General features: G+C 36.4%; 3 protein-coding genes and 1 long non-coding RNA gene across 6 annotated transcripts in view; 2 read left to right on the top strand and 2 right to left on the bottom strand.

Annotated features, from left to right (window-relative positions):
- The window catches only part of LOC101743975 (cysteine-rich protein 2-binding protein), a 27052-nt gene extending 6881 nt beyond the window's left edge, over positions 1-20171 (top strand). The window contains exons 5-14 of one of the 2 annotated variants that reach the window (XM_012690423.3): positions 1388-1514; positions 1923-2049; positions 3974-4317; positions 5342-5429; positions 6376-6566; positions 7122-7240; positions 8261-8442; positions 9164-9244; positions 11154-11508; positions 19684-20171. In XM_012690423.3, the coding sequence (XP_012545877.1) occupies positions 1388-1514; positions 1923-2049; positions 3974-4317; positions 5342-5429; positions 6376-6566; positions 7122-7240; positions 8261-8442; positions 9164-9244; positions 11154-11246 (1352 nt within the window). In that variant the 3' untranslated portion in view covers positions 11247-11508; positions 19684-20171. Of the gene's footprint in view, positions 1-1387; positions 1515-1922; positions 2050-3943; positions 4318-5341; positions 5430-6375; positions 6567-7121; positions 7241-8260; positions 8443-9163; positions 9245-11153; positions 11509-19683 lie in introns of both variants that reach the window. The other variant, XM_004926212.4, reaches the window with a different exon arrangement.
- Positions 9837-11160, bottom strand: LOC105841642 (transcriptional adapter 2A). The gene has a single exon (XM_038011355.2). It carries the CDS (start codon positions 11143-11145, stop codon positions 9847-9849), a length of 1299 nt encoding a protein of 432 aa, XP_037867283.1. The 5' UTR covers positions 11146-11160; the 3' UTR covers positions 9837-9846.
- On the top strand, positions 13167-15651 carry DnaJ-5 (DnaJ (Hsp40) homolog 5). 2 transcript variants are annotated; one of them, XM_012690401.4, is made up of 3 exons: positions 13167-13473; positions 13634-14466; positions 14701-15651. In XM_012690401.4, the coding sequence occupies exons 2-3, from the start codon at positions 13645-13647 to the stop codon at positions 14932-14934; spliced, it is 1056 nt and encodes a 351-aa protein (XP_012545855.2). In that variant the 5' UTR covers positions 13167-13473; positions 13634-13644; the 3' UTR covers positions 14935-15651.
- LOC101744121 (uncharacterized) lies at positions 17231-21995 on the bottom strand. The gene is made up of 2 exons (XR_209757.4): positions 21608-21995; positions 17231-17409 (listed from the first exon to the last, which is right to left on the bottom strand). It is a non-coding gene; the product is annotated as an uncharacterized LOC101744121 (long non-coding RNA).

Raw genomic sequence — 21995 nt, 5'->3', positions numbered from 1 at the left:
TTTTCGCGTAAGAAGTAAATAGGGCAATTAATTCTGAAGTAGTTTTAACATTGCTGTTAAACGAAGCCATTTTTACATTAACATCGCATATACTGCCACAGACTAATTCAGTCAATTATAATTCCGTAAATGTAATTTTTGTATTCTTTAGTAACTTTTTTTTTTTTTTCTTGCGTACTCGCAATAAGAATCTGCAGTTTCAGACGTGTATAGTACTGCCTTTTGAAGTTTTTCTGCTAGATTCTTTTTCTCAGGGAATAAAGTTACCAGCTCTAAACGTAAATTGTCCCACGAACGACCCTCAGCCGGGTCCCATGTTTGAAACCACAATAAGGCGGATCCCTTACGGGCCTTACCAGCTTTGGCGACTGTTGCGGCGTTACTCCATCCAAACTCTTTGGATGAGGGTTTCAATATTGTTGCACCATAATTCAGCACCAAGGTCACTTTTAGCTGGATCAAATACTGGCAGAGGGACCTCGCTGTCGTTCTGGCGGGAACCGGAAACTGCGTCTTTGATGGCCTTCAGAAGCTCTTAGGTAAATCCATCTGGAAACTTTAAAAGGAAAATATCAGTTAACAAGCATGGATTATCGTATCCCACTTCTGATAATAGCAACCTAAATTGACAACAACCTATAAATCAGCAATTTATCAATTCTACACTATATATTTGTTGAATTGCATATTAAAGCATAGTTCAAAACAGTTACTTCATCAGGAACATCTATCTATTGAGTAATAATAATACCATTATGTAATAATCATTGTATATTCATTTATTTATGATAAATGGCAAATAGAAACATTTTACATACATAATAATATTTATTTAATAACGTAATAATTATACTTATCTTTTAATTCACAATGTCCACACTTATACACAGTATCAAGCCAGAGAGAGAGCTCCGCACCGCCCGACGTCTCAACCGAGAATGAATCGAGATTGGTCGGCGCAGGGGCTTTTGTAGGCGGTGACAAACAACTATGCGTCATACTTGTTTGTCATCGTTCGAACGTTGGCTTTAATTTAAAATTGTATTTACTGCAATTATTTATAAATATATTATTACTTAATTTACTAACATTATTTGTGTTATATATCTCTATACCTATACATAGGCATAAACTATCAATATATTATTACTTAATTTACTAACATTTGTGTTATATATCTACACCTATACATAGGCATAAGCTATCACGCGCATCGTAAAATTTCACTCTCATAAATTTTTCATAACGCGCCTAAAGAAGTATAACTTCAAAAACGTTTATTCCAGCTCCTTTTTGTTTTTAAAAACTATTTATTTTAATAGAAGCACACAGCCAAAGCAAATTCTTTGTTTATTGTGTTGTAAGGTTATGAAATTCAAATTTTTAGGCTACAAAGATTACATAATTGAAGAGAAAGATTCAGAGATGAGCGCACCAGCGCCTAATAAGAAAAGACGCCTGGAGCCACCAGAACCAAGTGTCTCCGACTTCCAGGAGCGAGATTCTAATAGCAGGTATAGTCACTTCTCCGAGACTCCTAGTTATTGTAGAATCTACTGTACAATCAAGGCAACACTGATCTCAAGTGCTCAGGGGCATCGTTAGAAGTGCCCCCCAATACCCTAAATAAATTGAGTAAAAGTCCAGAACATCTATACTAATATATTATTATAAATCTACAGTGGTTTTTACGGATGTTCCGTTATAATTACTGAACCATGCGTCCGATTGACTTGAAGCTTGGTATCCATGTAGAAAATACATGTACTTAATAGATAGGCTAATATTTATATGAGTGTTGGACTTCCTACACCGGTTGCGGGGGCGTTAATGATGAGAATCTTTGTGGGGGTGAGAAATGATAATGTTAATTTTAAATGCCCAGCGAAGCGGACGGGTACAGCAGTGCTTAAATGTTTCAGGTTGGATAATTTAGAAGAATGCGTCTACGAAGACAGCTACAACATGGACGCAACTGAGGGCTCCTACCCAGAACTAGAGTTCAAAGAGTTCGACTTCACGCCGACAAGCCAAATACCGAATATGCAGGTACCCACCCGACGCTTTGTACATTCCTGCCACCACGCAACAGCTCATTAGATAAGGAATCCTTTATAAACAATATCGAAGTCAGTCAAGCGCGACCACGAAACTACAATATTCGAATAGTCGAAATAAATATAGGTTATATTTAAAAAAAACAATATCACTAACCATAAACACGTCACAATAGTTTTAATGACTCGCAAAATCTGAACGAAAATAAGATACCAAAGTCAGTCCTAATTCGATCATTTCTAAAGGGATTTTTTGATATGTTTAGTTTAAAAAAAATCAACTACCTTTAATATTACAAAGCTGAAGAGTTTGTTTGTTTGAACGCGCTAATCTCAGGAACTACTGGTCTGATTTGAAAAAAAAAAAAATGCTAGATAGCTCATTTATCGAGGAAGGCTATAGGCTATATAACATCACGCTAAGGCCAATGCAAGCGGAGCACCAATAAAGAAAGTTTTAAAATCGGGGTTTTAATCCCTTTTGAGAACTTCCACTGCGTGCGCTGCGGAAACAGTTAAAGTTTCACGAAAATAATGTATGAGAGAATTGTTCCCCTTTAAAAGATCTTTATACAGTTTTTTTTTTTATCAAGATGATATTAAACCCTATCAAATAAATACGTTATTCATTACAACATTGAAACACCCAAATCACTTCAAGATAGGCTTTGACAGTTATAGATTTTTCTGGATTTCTCTGAGATCCCATCATCAGATCTTGATGTAAACAGAACCATTCGGGAAGTCTATTCTTTCGAACAAAAAAAAAGAATTATCAGAATCAGTTTAAGCATTCTCTAGAAATCGGTGAACATACATAGTTAAAAAACTATGGTCGAATTGATAACTTCCTCTTTTGAAATCGGTTAAAAAGCGTGATTTTAGTACCTTTAATAACAACTTAACATTCTATTATTCAAAAATATTTTCACCTTCTACGTTAATGAAGAGGTGGGTAAAATTTAGCGTTATGGCAAAGTAACTATTCCACGCGGACGATGTCGCGGGCAAAAGCTAGTAGTATACATATATAGTGGTTTGTACTGTACCAAACTGCACATATCTGCTGCGATATAAACCTTCAAGATTAAATGGATAGGAGACTGATAGGGGAGAAGACAAAGTGGGGAGCGGCCACCACGTTGTGATGTCCTCGGACTCTGCCCCCGGTGGACCGTGAACTCGTTTAACCATAACTATCTACATATTAAAATGAATGCGTATCTTCAATATGTTCTTGATTCATCTGATGATCATGAAACTTGGTTGTTGACATTCCAGGAAGGTTCGCATCGTGGTACCATCAGCGCAAGACGGGTGGCGCGCAATTAGTTCAACAAACCTGTTTAATTCATACATTTAGCGACAGTTATGGCTGGACCTAGCCCCATTTGAGCCACACTGATATCTATACTTAATATTATAAAGAGAAAATATTTGTTTGTTTGTGTTGAATAGGCTCCGAAACTAATGAACCGATTTGAAAAATTCTTTCACTGTTTGGAAGCTACACCATTCCCGAGAGACATAGGCTATAAATCTTTTTTGAAAAAATTAGGGATCCTTACTTAAACTCCGATAATGTAACCCAAGGTGTAAAAAAATTACCTAAAATATTCTTTACATCGCGTGCCCTTCGAAAACTATTGATGATAGAATAAAATAATGTACTACGAATTTGTAGAACACATTATTATTCAAAAGTGTTGCGACAGCATATGTCTAACTATTATAGCTATGCCGCAATAAGTGTTCTTTTATTTAAAAAAATAAAACAATGTCAAATATCGTTGAAATTTTTGTTAAAGACCCGAGCGGAGAAGGAGCGGGCCGCTCGTTGTTAATAAAAAATTTAGAATATATCATAATTATTTTTCGTCTTCTAGAGTGACACCTCAAGCGTAACCTCCTTCCAGCATACGCTCTTCTTCTACGACTCTGACTCCCGAAGCGGCTCAGAACAAGAAAAGAAACTGGAAACAAAACCAAAAAAGACAGAAGAGAAACCAGTAAGAAGAGAATCTCTTTTCTCTACCGAACTCAATTCAGAGGATCTGCCGTGGACGACGACTCCTCGCGCGGAGACGAACGTGGTGGAAATGACTCAATACGAAGAAGTACAGCTCTTGAAGCAGATCGAAGGGCTGGTGACTAAAGTAAAGGACTCTGCAAGACGAGCCTCTCTTCACAGGCTGAAGGCAAAACTGACTCTGCGCAGGCTGAAGAGACACAAGCATTTACCTATATTCACTTTTGACAAGTCAGTATGTCTTTTTGGTTAGACATATGGCATGATTGTAATTTTAATTTAACTAGTGGTCCCACGGTAGTTGAAATTCGACTGTAATTAATTGAAATTATAAGTTTGTACACTATTATGACTCTATTGTCAAACAATTATTATACTTCTATAATCACAGATTTCGCCAAGACTACACTTTAGGTAAATGTTAATAAAGACAAACAATATTTAATCTATTCTCAATTTGACCATAGACGTCAAGAACAAAAGTTTGACAATAAATAGTATGCATGCGTGTGTGTGTCAAACACATGGTAGTGTGTGTAATGTTTTTTTATTGATTTAATGTATTTTTTAGGCATAAATTAAAAAAATATTAACATTCTACACTCCTTCTCTATATTCTCTATAAGTGTGGGAAATTTCATACTCCTCCGTCCGCGCAATTTTCGAAAAAAGGGATACAAAGTTTTTCCTTCACGTATTAATATATAGATTACCAATACTACGGTATAATAATAGGCATGACTAAAGGCAGGTCGGGTTGATTCCGCTTGACTGTCTCCGCGAAGTGATCACCGGCTTCGTTTTGAGGATCTAGATAACAATAATACAATAAATAAATATTAATTGGAAAACAATTCCCATGCGGTTGTCTGAGCCCGAGCTGATTGATATCGTGGGGGTAAGGAACGACTGGGCATGGTTTCTCTTGAATTTCTTTTTCGGATTTACATCACGTAACTATTTCTTGTTTACACAATAATATGTAACATAGCGACCCGCCCTCGCTTCGCTTCGGAAACATTAAAACACACATGAAACCAAAAAAAAATAATTAAAAAAAGTAGCCTATGTTCATCAGGGACAATGTCGGCTTCTAATGGAAAAAGAATTTTTCAAATCGGTCCAGTAGTTTCGGAGCCTATTCGAAACAAACAAACAAACAAATCTTTCCTCTTTATAATATTATATTATATGTAACATATTGCTGTCCTTGTCATGCTAAGCTAAGAGTTGTCTTTTTTTTTATATCATTCAGGACGGTAAAGTTGCTGAGCGGTCACGCCGCTGAGGATCCGCGGCAGGTCAACAACGTCGAGAGAGTGCTGGACAGGTTCCAGAGATCGGTGAGACACGAAAACAATCAATATACAGGGTGTCCCAGAAAGAATGGATAATCCTGAAACGCCTCATAGTAGAACTATTGGGAACTCAAAAATAATAATAAAAAAAATTATTTCTTAGGTAGTACCCAAATTAAAAATAAAGAAAAAATAAAAAAAATCCTGATTTTTAAGTTCAGATTAACTTTTATAAAAAATTACACTAGCTACTCACTCATACGATTTCCTGCATATTCCTTAGTGTAGTCCATGTAGAATATTATAACACCAAAAAGCCTATGGATTTCATTTATTTGTAGCTGTTGTATATTCCAGAAACGCACAGCAGTATGGAAAGTATCAACTTTTTTTTTAAATACGTAATTTGGGCAATTATGGTACACAGCGGCTTGGCTCTGCCCCTGGCATTGCTGAAGTCCATGGGCGACGGTAACCACTCACCATAACGTGAGCCGTATGCTCGTCTGCCTACAAGGGCAATAAAAAAAAACCTGAAAACTTTTTTTTTGTGTTTCCAATAGCTCTACTATGAGGTGTTTCAGGATTATTCATTTTTTTATTTTATTTTTTATTTTTTTATTGCTTAGATGGGTGGACGAGCTCACAGCCCACCTGGTGTTAAGTGGTTACTGGAGCCCATAGACATCTACAACGTAAATGCGCCACCCACCTTGAGATATAAGTTCTAAGGTCTCAAGTTTAGTTACAAGGGCTGCCCCGCCCTTCAAACCGAAACGCATTACTGCTTCACGGCAGAAATAGGCAGGGTGGTGGTACCTACCCGTGCGGACTCACAACAGGTCCTACCACCAGTAAGAATACCTTTTTGGGGCACCCTGTATATATTTTTTTAGGAAATTCTCTGTTGTATGTAGTAGTCATAGCTAAAGTTGAAACCGGCGGACGATTGCTTCTAAATGATCTATTAAAAATTTTACTCTTTGTTTAGTTCCTTATGGATAACCTCTGCGGTACTATAGCAAGTACAACCCACGGAACCCTCCTGCTGTCGCGCATGGAAGCCCTGCCCTTCAGGTCTCCGTACTCCGGAGTCACCCTCAAGCCTTACATAAGACGGGACACCGAAACCTGCACCACCTGGATGAAGCTAATGGACGAGCTGCTGAGGAAAACTCACAGGTGATTGATTAGTTTCAATCTTAGACCTAATTGTTTCGAAATCAAATTAATTGGGATTTAAATTTTGATTTTTATATCTAATAGAGCAGTCGCCATATTGTAAATACTTAATAATATCTTATTGTCTTATTATTGAAAATTTTCAGCAGTAGTTTTAAATGAAATAGAGACGTCAACGTCCTACGACGAGGTGACCGATAATGTCCACTTACCATCTCATGAGCCGTGTTTCCGATCACTATTGTTAGTCTTTGAGTTTAGAGAGCATGAGAAATAATTTTATATAAAGAAAACGTTCAGTCACAAGTCAAATCTTGTGTTGACTTGGTGAGTCACTTCCATGTATGTGATGTAGGGATATGACAAAGGCAGGATCTTCCACGGCCCGAATCTCATTGTTCGAAACTTGTACACATATATTGCAAACGTCTCTTGAAAACGACATTTTGTATTTTATGTTGGCTACCGCCACATGTGACGCAAGCAGCTAATGGTAAAGCTAAGTTACTCAACCCTACCGAAGTTGTAACGTTATTAAAGTTAATTTATTTCCAGGCACATAAAAGACTACGAGCCACCCGCACGCATGTCCATTGACTACTCCTACGTCCGTCCGCAGCACATCGCTGCAGTCAATAATTTATGTGCCCAATTCTTCTGGCCCGGGATAGACTGTAAGTGTAATAAAATACCAAAACATTTCGACTGGATCTATTATGTCACAACGATCTGTATTCTCACAGCTTGGTAACCTATTCACAGTGAGGATATCTATACTAATAAGAAAACTATTAAAGAACATCTGTGCAATAAAGCTTACTATAAAGTCAATGATAATCTAGAAGATTGCACAAAGTGGGAATGAGTTGCTCGCTCCGGGCATTTCAATATTGTAAAATTGTTATGTTATAATTCCTTTTTGTAAAAATGAATATTTAAAAAAATCTAATATTCAAAAATAATAATCTAATATTTAAAAAAACAAAAAAAAAAAGACATGCCCGCTGAGTTTCTTGCCAATTCTTCTCAGGACGGAGGCTAATTCTCGTGAATTGGCGGTAGTTTTGACGTTCAACAAGTATGCACTTTCATTTATGTTGAATAAAACTTTTTTGATTTGATTTGATTTGATAATATATAAATCTACAGTGGTTTTTACGGATGTTCCGTTATAACTACTGAACCATGCATCCGATTGACTTGAAACTTGGTATCCATGTAGAAAATACATGTACTTAATGGATAGGCTAATATTTATATGAGTGTTGGACTCCCTACACCAGTTGCGGGGGCGTCAATGATGAGAATGTTTGTGGGGGTGAGAAATAATGATGTTAATTTTAAATGCCCAGCGAAGCGGATGGGTACAGCTAGTTGGTTTACATCAGGCTAACAATTGTGAACACTCGTATACATAAACATACAAGGTTCAAAAACTAAAAACATCGCGGTACCGTGTCTGATCACGCTTTTTATAGACATCTGCAACGTAAATGCCGCAACCTACCTTGAGATATAAGTTCTAAGGTCTCAATATAGTTAGAACCCCCGCCCTTCCAACCGAAACGCATTACTGCTTAACGGCAGCTATAAGCAGGGTAGTGGTAACTACCCGCGCGGACTCACAAGAGTTCCTACCACAAGTAATAAGGGAAATTATAATTTTGCTTAGATATGTTTGTGATGTCCGCCAGTAACTGAGGCCCTGCAGTACCCAGAGTTCAGCTGCGTAGTGACGTACGGACGCCTGGTCGTGGGCTGTGCCTTCCTGGTGCCGGACGCGGGACATTCCACCGCGTACATCTCCTTCGTGCTCACCAGGCCGGAGTGGGGCAGGGCCGGCATAGCTACATTCATGCTGTACCATCTACTTCAGGTATACTCGCCCATGAGGAACAGTAAGGCGGACATTTATTGCGATATTTCAGGAAGATGGATCTGGTTACCACATAATCCAGTCTCCGTAGTGGAGAAACTTTCTTTAAAAAAGAAAGTTGTATCTCCAGTGAAGAACATACGAAGTAAGAACATATCGCCAGATCTTAATACGTTGACTGCCATGTAGGTCACCGGTGCCCTACGTGGCGCACTCAAGTAATTATGTCGATTTCTCTCTTTTCTATCTTCTTACTAAGGCGCTGAAACATCTCGTAGTCGCTGGGAAAGAATTCGAAGATACTGAGAATGAATATATTTCTGGAGACCTAAAATACTAAAACATATTATATTAAACACAAAAGAAGGCAAAATTAAGCAATCCCAGCGCTTAGTAATAGAGATCGACATAATTACCTCAGTGCGCCGCGTAGGGCATCAGTGCCCTACATGGCGGTCAACGTATTAATATAATATTAATTCAATCAGTAAAACGGATCATGATATGGGTTGCATGGCAACGGACACAAAACTGTTCATTTTTTTTAAATAAAGAAGGTTCACCCTGCATTGAATACTGGTGACTTCAGGTCAAAGTTAGGTTATATATAATCTTACTCTATGGGTCAAAGTATCAACTGCATTGTATGTTTACCTTAAATTATTTGCTAATATAAGGTTCAGGCTTAAGTGTTGTAGACAATTACCTTTTTTACTTACAGACTTGCACGGGCCAAGATATCACACTGCATGTGTCACCAACAAATCCAGCTATATTTTTATATCAAAAATTTGGCTTCAAAGTGAGTATCATGAAAACCCTATTTCTCTGGTATTATGGTACAATGTATTATCAGCATATTATGATACATTATGAATATCACTCAATGTATTGTAATTATTATGTAAACTTATCTGGAGTTTTACAAAACTGCTTCACGCCAGAAACATGCTGATGCATAGATTAGTCTACTATTTCAAAGCTACTAAAATTTTGACCTCATACCTCATATTACCAATGTATCTATGTATCTAACTATTTTCATCGCATTTTACACTACCACATTATTTGTTGATAATGAATCCAAAAGTAACATTTTGTGCACAAAGAACAGACAAACAGACAACGTGAACTATGAATATTTCATTTCTGCAGTTGGGCTTCTGAGCTCACACCCAACTCACCTATCCCAAAGTATTGTAATGTCACTGCTCTCACACTGTTCAAGTTATATTGAAAGTATGAATACTTTAAGACTAAAATAGGCACATTAGTGGTAGAAATACACACAGGCTAACAATACTTTGTTGCATAATAATTTTCGATTGATAAATAGTTGACAAGTGTGTGTATCTGCAATTCAGCATAGCATATGTGGTGTTAAATGATACCAATTTGTCATAGTCACAATGGTTTACTTATAAAACCTTCATATAACAAATAATCATAAATTTTCCTAGTCTTATTTACATCTATTTTAACAATTTTCCTTGCATCTAAAAGTCGTAGGAATCCAAGCTTACTGTTCTGAGCTATAAGATGCTCTTTTATTTCCAAGTAGTTTGTTGGTACAAGCCTCAAATTAGAACATAGTACTTGTTCAGCCTCACTCAGCCTGTGGAAACCTGGCAAGTCAATTATTTCTAAGGGCATTGCCATACGCTTGTAACGCAGCACTTGGTGGTTTTTTGTGTACATAGTCTTCACTGGTGATTGATTTTCAAATTTCTTGGCCATAACACATGTAGCATACTTTTGTTCTTTCATGATTATGTCATTTTCTTTTTTAAGTTGCTTATAAAGTTTGGCAGTATAAAGAGTTTTTATACCATTCTTACGGTATTCACATAAATGTCCAATTCTCTGTAACAGCTCGTTCTCTAAGCTCATGGATTCCATGAAAGCGTCAAACTGTATTCCTGTCATGAACTGCATGAAGCAAAGCAATCGTTCTGCTTTCTGTCGTGTTATAGTGAGGTCAAACTTTTGGATCCATGAGAAAAGCTTATTTGGCATTACTAAGCCATGATTCTGTATAATTTTATACCTTCTATGTCTTTCTCTTAATCTTGTATTAAGAGCATTCACTAAAGACACCTTTAAAGAATCCATCATGTCCATTTCATCCTCATCCTCATCATCATCTTCAGAGTAACTGTCTTCAATATTAAATATGCTTTCAGCATTGTGATCATAACTGAATTCAAATTCAGATCTATATGTATTGTAACCAGCTAAATGTTGATCTGAACTGTTATTTCTAGGCGGATTAGTGCTTACATCTGTATTGTACAAGTATGGAGTAATTGGCATTGGAAAAAGTGACTGTTGTGTTTCCTTTAGTAATCTCAATTCTTTATACTGCACATTCTCTATGTAATATTTCCTATAATGCTCTTGACATTCGAGTTTAGAACGTGTGTGCACATTCTTAGATATTTCTTCCCAATTTCCGAATCCGTATGTAGAAAGTGCTGATAACAATTTGCACTCTTCTTTAGCAGACCAATTGCAATTACCGAATAATGGAAAATCATTTCTTCTTATCGCGTATTTGTGGTCATTTTTATGCATTTCTGTTTCCTTGCCGGATGAAAAACAAGGAGTGCAAACATTGCTTTCGCACTCGCAACATTCGATAAAAGGCTCGTGTGCGACTTCTGAACACAAATCGCAGTTCGTTTGTAGTATATCTCTGGACATTATTTCAGGTTGAAGAACTTATACAAGACTTTTATGAGAAGTACTACGACATCGAATACAAGGGATGCCGGCACGCGCTCTTTCTTCGACTTGTCAGATAAATAAAGTAGTACTTTAAAAACCTTTATTTTATTTACAAACAAAACCTAATAGTCTAACTATCACTTACCTATTGAACAAACTTCAAAAATTCAAAAACAAAAGAACTAAACACCTACATTTCGATAGAACTTCACGCACAGATCAGTTGTTTATTGGTTTACAATAGAAGATAGTGATTTTTTTCTATTTAGTAAAACCGGTTAAACTATGTAATGTTAGGGATTACTATTTCAGCAAACGTTTAGAAAATACAATATTTAAGTAAGTACGGTTCCTACATAATAGTAGTAGTTTTATTTTTTCAACTGAAAAGTCAATGGTATCATACCATACAGCCTAATCTTTTATAATTCATTTTATATGAAAAATGATAATATGAAGTGTAATTAAATGAAGTTGATTAATGAAACATGGCATGAAATGAAATGAGGTTGGATAATATGGGATAAAATATAATCTCAGTAAAATGGTGGTCATTTACTAAGACTTTTTCAATTGACTTTTTGGAAGATCCCGAGAAGTTACGTCCAGTGCCTTTGTTTCATTTTCCCACATTTGTGCACTTTCACAGATACTAAACAGTTAATAAGCCACGTTATTACACATTTAAATCTAACAAACAAATCACACAACTTCACTCCTCGCGGTTCCGCCAAAAAGATCTTACCTTTTTTGTTCTTGCCCTGTCATACATACATAACTTTATTCAAAATAACTACATATCTCGGTGAGTAGGGATGGTGATCAGGGATTGATTTCTGTTTAAATCGATCTTTTTATCATTATAATAGCCAATCCATCTAGGACATTAGCAAATCAAAATGCATTTGCAAACAGGTTATCATCATATCATGTGTGAAAATCCATTATTATTGGAAAATGAAATAAAGTTGCTGAACGTGACGTCTCGGGTTCTTCCAAAAAATCTATTGAAACAACGCAAATTGATGACAATATCAGTTAATAAACAAATTCATTTCAATCCGATCCATTCCATTTGACATCAAAGCATCGATATTAAAAAAGTATTTTAAAGTCGGTGCTGGTGACATTACACGGAAAATAAAAAAAAAGCGAATATCGAAAAAATATATTTATGGGCAGTCGATTTTCTCTTTTTCGAGAAGAAGGATCATTCCTACTTTTTCATATATCTGTACTTATGTCTTTGTCAACGTTTACTATGTATCACTGCTAAATATCTGTTACGACTTCATACTTAACTCTTAGGTGTGTACTTATAGGTAAGGAGAACTATCTTAAAATGAGAGACAAGTTGAAGAAGCATCCGGCTGTAAGCAGCAAATTGCAATTCAGAAAACTCATTAAAACAGGGCTAGTGTAGCAAATGGATGATGTAGAAATTGTAAGGGAGTGAAGTATGCTTAGTTGAAAAACTTTCTGGGCTATCTTTAAAATTACACCACTGCCTACGATGGCGCTACCCTAATTGGTCGCCTTTCGACGATCACTTTTTCATACACAGAAAACCATTTCTCGAAAAGTATGGACGGTAAAGGCAAACAGCGGGTGATGCTTACAGCTGGTTCTGCTTACCTCTAACCTCCATACTTTACCAGCAACGAATAAAACACAGTGTTTTAGTTTACTTAGGAAAACTGGGTAACTAAATCCAAAATGTATCATTTGATTAACCCGCTATGATAGATGATGTTCTTCTTTGATAAGCTTCCTTAATTTTTGAATTTGTTAACAGTAGATCTAATAAAAAAAACAATCTAAAAGATATAATAAACACTAGTATCGCTTTAAAATAAATAATCCCCTTTTCAGAATAATCATTAAATAGATAATATTTTGAAAACATGAACAATTAAATATTGCATTTTTTATTTATTAAGTCGTAACAGAGAACATGGTAAAATAAAAAAGAAACAACGAGAACATACTGACATTTATAATCGGGTCGAGATTCGAGAAAATGACGTGCCCATTAGCCGATGAACATAGAAATTTATATTTGTCTCTTTTTAACATTAGCTAGTTCATATTGCTTTCTTTTTATTGCATCTCGCTCACGTCACGGGTGAAGGTCCTAGAATGTTCTAGATGTTTTGATGTATATATTTTGGTTCGACGAGAGCGCCGCGTTTCATTCAATTGTGATATTGCTGAAGTGAAGTGTTGAGTTTTGCGTTGTGATTATTTGCTAAAATTTCGTAAATTGTGCTTAAATTATCAAGGATTAAAGTTTCTCTAATACAAGTAAGTGTTCTGAAAATGCTATGTTGATTTTTTTCATTTAAAAACCGTGGTTTTGTTATAAAATGTGGTCTATCAAATTTATGAAACGAAAATGATCGACGAAATCGTGCTTCCAAAAAAGGTGTCAAACGTCGAGACTGATCTTTTTTTTTTGTTTCAGTACAAATCAAAATGGGCAAAGACTACTATAAAATATTGGGAATAACAAAAGGTGCTTCGGACGATGACATCAAGAAAGCCTACAGAAAATTGGCATTAAAGTACCACCCGGACAAGAACAAGGCTGCGGGCGCAGAGGAAAGGTTTAAAGAAGTGGCAGAAGCTTATGAGGTTTTATCGGACAAGAAGAAAAGAGAAATTTATGATGCGCACGGCGAAGAAGGCCTAAAGGGTGGTATGGGCGGGCAGAATGGTCCTGGTGGCGGTCAATCATTTTCCTACACGTTCCACGGCGACCCGAAAGCAACGTTCGCGCAGTTCTTTGGTTCGGCCAGCCCGTTCCAGGAATTCTTCGATCTGAATGGAGGTGGAACTACAACGTTCTTCGACCGCGACATGGATGTGGATATGGATCCTTTCAGTAACATAAGCATGGGGCAGGCGCGACCAGGTGGCCCCGGTGGTGCTTTCCGCAGTCACAGCTTTAATTTCCATGGTTCACCTAGTAGGAAGGAGAAGACGCAGGACCCCCCCATCGAACACGATTTATACGTATCATTAGAAGATATCGCCCGTGGTTGTGTCAAGAAGATGAAGATATCGCGACGTGTAATACAGCAAGATGGTACCTCGAAGAAGGAAGACAAGGTGTTGACCATACACGTGAAGCCTGGCTGGAAAGCTGGAACTAAGATTACCTTCCAGAAAGAAGGTGATCGAGGTCGTAATAAAATCCCAGCAGACATAGTGTTTATCATCCGAGATAAGGCACATCCACTATTCAAGCGAGAAGGCAGTGACATAAGATACACAGCTAAAATCTCACTCAAACAGGTATGTTAAGTTTCTTGTGCATTTCTGAACTCAAAAAGGTTTTGTAAATTTCTGTTTTTAATGGGAATAACACACACTAACAAAATTAAAACAAAGTACCTACCATAAGTTGACTTATAGTACTGTATAATAATTTTATTATAATTGACTAATATAATTTAATTAACTAGGCAATACATCTTATAAGTGGTGAGTCATTTATGGAAATTAATAACTTATTTAATCTTGTTGCAGGCACTCTGTGGCACAACCATTGAAGTACCAACTATGTCTGGAGAAAAGTTAACAGTCAACTTACATGGTGAAATAGTAAAACCTCACACAGTCAAAAGGTTCCCAGGCTATGGACTACCGTTCCCCAAGGAACCCACAAGAAAGGGTGACCTGCTTGTAGCATTTGACATCAAGTTTCCTGAACGCTTAACCACAGGAGTCAAAGAAATATTAATGGACACTTTACCTAATTAAAATATTTTGGATCTCCTTTGGATCAGATTTAAGTATATAATGTCAATTCTGATAGCAACAGCTCGAGGGATTGACAAATTGATCTGTCAAAACCGTGCTGATCAGGCCTTCAGTATGTGTTTGCTTGGTCAAAAGGAGGAAGAGTTTCTTGAGTTTTGGCGAACCAGAATCTTTATATACTCAAACCTAAACTGAGACTGGACATTTTAGGGCTTCTAGAACATTGTGTATCATGTTGCTGCCAATTGTTTTGTAATGAGTGAATGGATCAGTATAATTTGTTAATTACATTGTTCTTCGTGCGTTCTAGTACGACGAACGAGTGTGTCTGTGAATGTGTTTATTTAATACAATAAGTTGTAAATATTTTCTACAAATGTGTAAATACATGGCAGGCAGTAATTGTAAGTTTAGAGTTTTTGAAGAACTTTAAAATGACAATTGTGTAGAGCGATGTGTCTTTAAAATGAGTCTTGGTTTTCAAATTGATTTTGTGTCTTAAACTAAAGACTGTTATTATTGCATAAGCCCCAGTCAAATGTTTCATTTGGATGAAATATTTTGACATAGTCACGATTCATGCTGGAACACCAACATTCTATTTTTCGGATTGAGAATTATTTATATTGATTGTACTGTTTATTGTAGTGACTTGAAAGAGAAAACTTATCACTTATAATTGCTGTTCAATGACTAATAAATGAAGTTCAAGCAAAAGCGACTCGTTTTATTTACTAGTTAGTATTACATAAGCTGTCAAATATAAATCAAAACCGATTGTCCTAGTGACTACGAAGGCGTGCAGTAGGTACTAAGGTGTGTCCGAAAAGTATGGCGCGCTCATGCGACGAGTAAATGAAGCAGTATGTAATTTTGTGTAGGTTGAGTTAGGTCCATGTCGCTCTTACTAGGTACAGAACAGAAAACAGATGGAATCTAGTAATTAGATCATGAGTAATAAATAGTACCTATTAATGTAGATAACTAATGACCCACTTAAAATTTGCTGAATTGAATAACATTGTTCGCTTTATTTACCTAATCTATTTTGATTCGTTTCTTAAAACTAGGGTCATCATACTGCACCGATATTTTGAGCACATTAATTATGTAGTTACCTACAGCTAAATGCGTTACAAAGAACATAAAATAATGATTATATCTTTGTTCTGCTAACATCAATTTTGTGGGTCTATAATCTAACATATTGTGTGTGTGTTAACAGCTGTACAAAGACAAAACAGTAGTCTGTTGATATGGCCACCGACATGAACCTTGACGTCGGCTTGGATGTGTGGACTGTTGAGCCATTAAAATCACTGGCGTTCATCGTATTTATGTATTTCTCCAAGATAACGTTCAATTGGTCTTTTAAGCGGACATTGATATTTATTCGATTAGTCAACTATGGAGAAAAATTAAAACGAAAATGAAGTAACCAGAAACACGATAGAGACAAACATGTAGGCGCTTACACCAAGAAATTTTCTGTAAGCATGCCCTGTTACATAATAATATATCTTAGGAAGGCTAAAGCAACCAACTGAGTCTTTACCGCCTTTCGATGCTTCAAATTTAAAAGATTTTAGTGAATAAACCGTTAAATATGAAATTACTAAAGTATTTTGGAATTTATTTTATTAACACTATACCTATTTTGTAATGCCATAATAAGGCAATGTTAAGAGGATATGATGGTGAGCGACTACCGATGCTCATGAAACAATTTGAGGACATATCTAAGCCACTGCTCATCACTTAGGAGTATTTTCTCAGACTGGGCAGATGAGAACAATAATAACTTCACGAGAGATCGGGCGGTGCTTCGTAAAGCACAAGTCTTTAACATACATACTATAAATACACAGAATCATGTAATATGTATTTAAGGTTTTTTTCATACTTAAGCTGTTATGCTATGCAATGCCAGCGTATTTAAGGTTTACCTCACCTTTTTTTACCTTACCTTACATGTTCCTTACTTTATTAAAACATTTTTGTAGTGTTATTATATAATACCCACAATCATGTGACAAAACCATATAAAAATTCATGATGAATTACTTGTCAATTTGAAATTTAGTCTAATTACAAAAACACAATATATAGCATGCTAATTGATAAATAACTAGAATTTACCTGAACTTCGATTTGAAAAAGTATTTAAACATTACTTTAATAGCAATAGTAGCAATGTGCAAGAAATAAAAAAATAGTTTTGAGCGACTATTGTACGATCTTCAGCATGTATCTCGTATGGTAGTGATCATTTTAACAGTGTAATGAATTAAACAAATTGAATAAACAATATTTTTATAAATGTTAAAATTAGCCATTTCTCAGATTGTTGAAACCCGCTTCAGCGCGTAAGCACGCGGGCTTAGGAGCCATACGCGATTTGCGCGGAGGCCGGGGCTTGCGGCGCTATGACGTCACACTCAGAAATACCCATCGGCCGCCCCCGCAGCACTCGCGCTGGAAAAATGCAACTACTTATTCAAATTAAATAATCACTAGGGACACTTTGAATTTTCCTCCTTCGGGCTCTGTTGGGTTCTGATGATTGGTTTATCAGGCTTCTCCTTCACCTCAAACCTTAGAGTCCGTCTGTGGCCGCATTTTTGAAGTCAACTTTACTTGACTATGCTTGAGACCTTAGAACTTATATCTTAAGGTGGGCGGCGCACTTACGTCGTAGATGTCTATGGGCTCCAGGAACCACTTAACACCAGGTGGGCTGTGAGCTCGTCCACCTATCTAAGCATTAAAAAAAAAAGAAGCTCCACCCCATTTAGGTTCATGTGCGCATTTTAAAATCACAATAATTACTGTAACAAAACGATTTGTGTTACTTTCAAAATCTCTTTAAATTCATAGAAGTCGGGGTCAGTATTCTGTGATAGCTATTTTGAGTTCGTAAGCGCTACAGCGTCATACGTTAGTGTGCCAGCCAGCTAGTAGGTAGCTACTACTTGATTGTAGTACAGTTTGCATTATTCATTAAACTTTAAATACTCAAACAGGCGTATTCGCCTACAGAGTGTAGCGTTATTACATTAGAACTAGGACAACAGGATGAAATATTATTTAGTCATTCATCTTCGTTCTCTTTTTTCCCCTACCTATTCGTAGGGGGCTATTCCAGACATAGCCCACTGAGTTTCTTGCCGGATCTTCTCAGTGGGTCGCGTTTCCGATCCGATGGTAGATTCTGCGAAGCACTGCTCTTGCTAGAGCCAGTGTTAGCAACACTCCGGGCTAGAGCCCCGTGAGTTCATCTACACGTCAAGGAGAAGCTGAAATAGCCTCTCAAGACTATCAGCATCGGTAGGAAAAAACAGGGCTAGTCTAGCTACGTCCGGACGGGTAGGTGAGCTCGTCTGCTCAACCCGAGAGAATCTGTTAACAATAGCCTTACCAAGAGCAGTGCTTCGCAGAATCTACTACCGTATCGGCGACCCATTAAGAAGATCCGGCGAGAAACTATGCGGGCTGTCTTTGGGTTAGTTCGCTCGTCGAACTCTTCATCGTAATCGACTAGTTTGACGAGGTCGGTGACCTGTGCTTGAGAGGCCTAAAAGCACCGACAGTGGATCCGAGGGATCCGTCAAGACATCTTTCGAGCGACGGTGGGTTTGCGTTGCCCCGTGGCTGACAACTGACGTAGACACAGAATTAATTGAAGTCACAAGTATCGATTGCATTTCAGTAGTGGTTACTCTTATTTTCAAGCACTAATATTTGTTTTGCGACGAATAGAGGCACGAATATCCTGGAGCTATCACAAGCTCGAACAACTGTAGGAGTTATCGTAAATTAATATATTTAAAAAAAAATATTATGATGTTATATTATAGGTACTGTAATTCGAGGTGAATAGAACAAAATTGATGAAAAAATGGTATCTGCTTAAGATCCAACAAGAATATATTTACTCGATCGCGGTTCACATTCGATCGATTGAAACCTTTCTTTATATTTTGAACATTTCGGATTTATGACCGAAAAGAAAATAAGTAAGAAAAAGGTCACTTGATTATGATTAATATCGATTTATTTGCGAAAATGTAGAATGCGCAATAGCACTTCAAAAAAATATGTCCTTAATACGGGACTTGCTACTTTACTAAAAATATGTACATAAAATATATCTCTTTTTCATTACTACCCATTAGATTTTTAACAGCCTATGTAGCATGTAGGCCTGTTTACTGAAACAATTTCAAATACGCAATGATAAGCTAAATTGAGTACCTACATGTAGTAAGTTTTTATTTTTATACTATGTTCAAATAAAATAAAAACATTAGGATGTATTTGTTAATGCAGCGCTGGGTAGTACTGACGATATTATTGTGTTAATGTGCTCATTATAATAATGTGATGTACAAATATGTACAATCAGTGCGATAAATACTAACACTGCATGAACAAAACCGATAAATGTAAAATTAAATAATTGATTGTAATTATTATTTTCTAATTAATGATATTATTGTTTCGCTTCGCCTCTCGTCAATTCGACAAAGCATATAATAATAATAATTGTCTTCCATTTTCTTTAATATTATATGAAACTTGACTGATTTGAAATTTGACTGAATGAAAATGGTTACCAGATCGGTTTAAATATTTAATGCCATACTTTCTATTGAATACATTTTTCTTTTATTCGTTTTTCTGCATTCTATGTATTTATTAGTTAACCAATACAAAGTATTAGACATTACTACGGCATATTGTTTACAGATGCAAAGCCGGTTCTTTTGGTAAGCAGTATGCGGGAGACCGAATAGTCGAGAACGTCCTAGACTACACGTTGAAAGAAACTCGGTATGTTCGAGAATCGAAACTGGCGCCTGACGGTGCCATGCGATACACGAAACTACTTGTGAAACTGCGGCCAGCTCGCAGCCCGCTGCTGATAAACCGGTATCTATTGGGATGTCAGGTGTAAAATAAAATAAGCCTATTCGTTTTAATACGTCGCGTCGTTATATGTCTTTTTATTTACGTAGGTAATCATTCTACATACTTAGTTTTGTGCTTGAAGTGTATAATTCGGACTGAAAGTAATTAAGGAAAAGGGCAACTAATAACTATCATACTTAAATATGAATGTTACAAATTTAATGTTATTTTTAAAAACCAAACTATCGTTTCTGTGCCGTAATATACTTTAATGTTACGTTATGAGTATTAAAGTACCTAATAAAGTTCTGAAAGACAAAAAAAAATTATTAACTTTACAGGTGAAACATTTTTTAACAACAATTTTTTAATAGCAGCATAACTTAGAGCTATTCCGAAAGTATCGTCTTTCGTTCTATTTCTAAACTTTCACGAGTGTGTAAATACGACTGGCCCCAAGCCAAATAATATTGAAACCAAAATTCTTGTTGTTATTTTCTCGTTATTTGCATCAAAATGCTCAAATTATTGGTTAGACGGATGCGCTGGTAATGTATACGGATCGGCATCCACGTGCTTAAGCCGGTCACGTGTTTGGTAAACGTGACCAGCGAGGTGCGCGCATGAACCGCGTCACGCGATACTTTCGCGCCATATTGTCCGTACAAATGCTACGCTACCAAATTAAAAGCACACTTATAACAAATCCATTCTGTAAATTTCATACGGCCTCGTAAACATTACGCGTTGTAAGTAGATAGATAAATTCACGACCTAAGCTGATAATAACCGGTTACCAGAACGTATACCTACCACATATCTGTGTAAAGTACACTACAACATGTTTAGCGTTGTCTAACATGAAATATAAGAGTAATGATTTATTTGTCTTGTATAGGTAATAGTTATCTCACCCTTAAAATCAGAATGCATATTCTTCTTCGCATATTCTAAAACTTCATGGCAAAAATAAGCAGGATTACGGGTTTGCACCACCAGTAGGAATGGTATTTTCATGAAGGTACCGTAGATCTAAGATGTTAAGCCTAATTAAATAGTGAATACATCAATGCTGTAAGATGCGGCGACCTTCTATCCGCTATCTCATATCAATTTTACGTGGATTAATATAGGTATATTTATTTATATCACAATTGAGATATGTAAACGGGAGTTTTTGTTTGTAAATTTATATACACTACGATACCTTATCTATCTAACCTATTAATACAAGACTTACTGAAATTTAATCAGTATAAATAATATTATGACTCTATAGGTACTTATGCCTAATTTATTTAATAAATAATTATTTAACACGAGTGAAAATATATCAACTTCTGCAACTCACTTTTCGATGCAGCAATTGTATATTGAAAAAATATATATGCCGCTTTTCGTAATTAGAGAAGTGAGGTTACAGTCATTTGATGAGCCGGAACATCCATCAGATCCATCCGTCACACACGCTGACAGTTTTACATTAAAATTGAGCATACAAGAAATGGAAGACCACGTAATATAGCGCGCTAATTTGTTTATTAAAACTGTTTTACAATGACTTTGGCATTGAATACGCCACTATTATGTCATATCTACCTACTCGAAATCCGTTGACTGAAACGTGCTGCCATTCTACTTCAAGACATTTCGCACTTAAAATGCGTGTCGGGAGATCAGGTGTTCACGAAAGACTCCATGATGAAGCAAAAGCATCATGTGATAAAAGTTAGAAAATTAAAATTCGAATTTGCGTAATTACCGGTGGTAAGTCGTACTGCAAGTAACCACGGGCTGGTAAAAGGCTGGTACCATCCTGCATATTTCTGGGCGGAAGTAGTTGTGCGTTTCGGCTTAAGTGCTGAGACAGCCGTTCTATAATTCAACTGAGATTTCGGCCTCACGCCTCAAGATGGGACGGTGGCAGTCAGCATTCACATTGCGATATCCTTCGACAAAGTAAATATACAAAAACTTAAGTATCTTTCGAGACTATTTGTAACATGAATTATTTTACAATTTTCCAACACGTAGGTAACCTCCGCAATATTGTAAACATCGTTAATCCAGTTTTATTGAGAAATCGGAATTTACCTAATTATAAACAGACTCAGTCAGAAAAGTTATTGTTTTGGCTTACATTTATTAAC

This window comes from Bombyx mori, chromosome 5 (assembly GCF_030269925.1).
Source record: "Bombyx mori chromosome 5, ASM3026992v2".
Classification (NCBI taxonomy): domain Eukaryota; kingdom Metazoa; phylum Arthropoda; class Insecta; order Lepidoptera; family Bombycidae; genus Bombyx; species Bombyx mori.
Note: the sequence above shows the minus strand (reverse complement) of the source record. Positions and strands in the feature narration are given on the sequence as shown.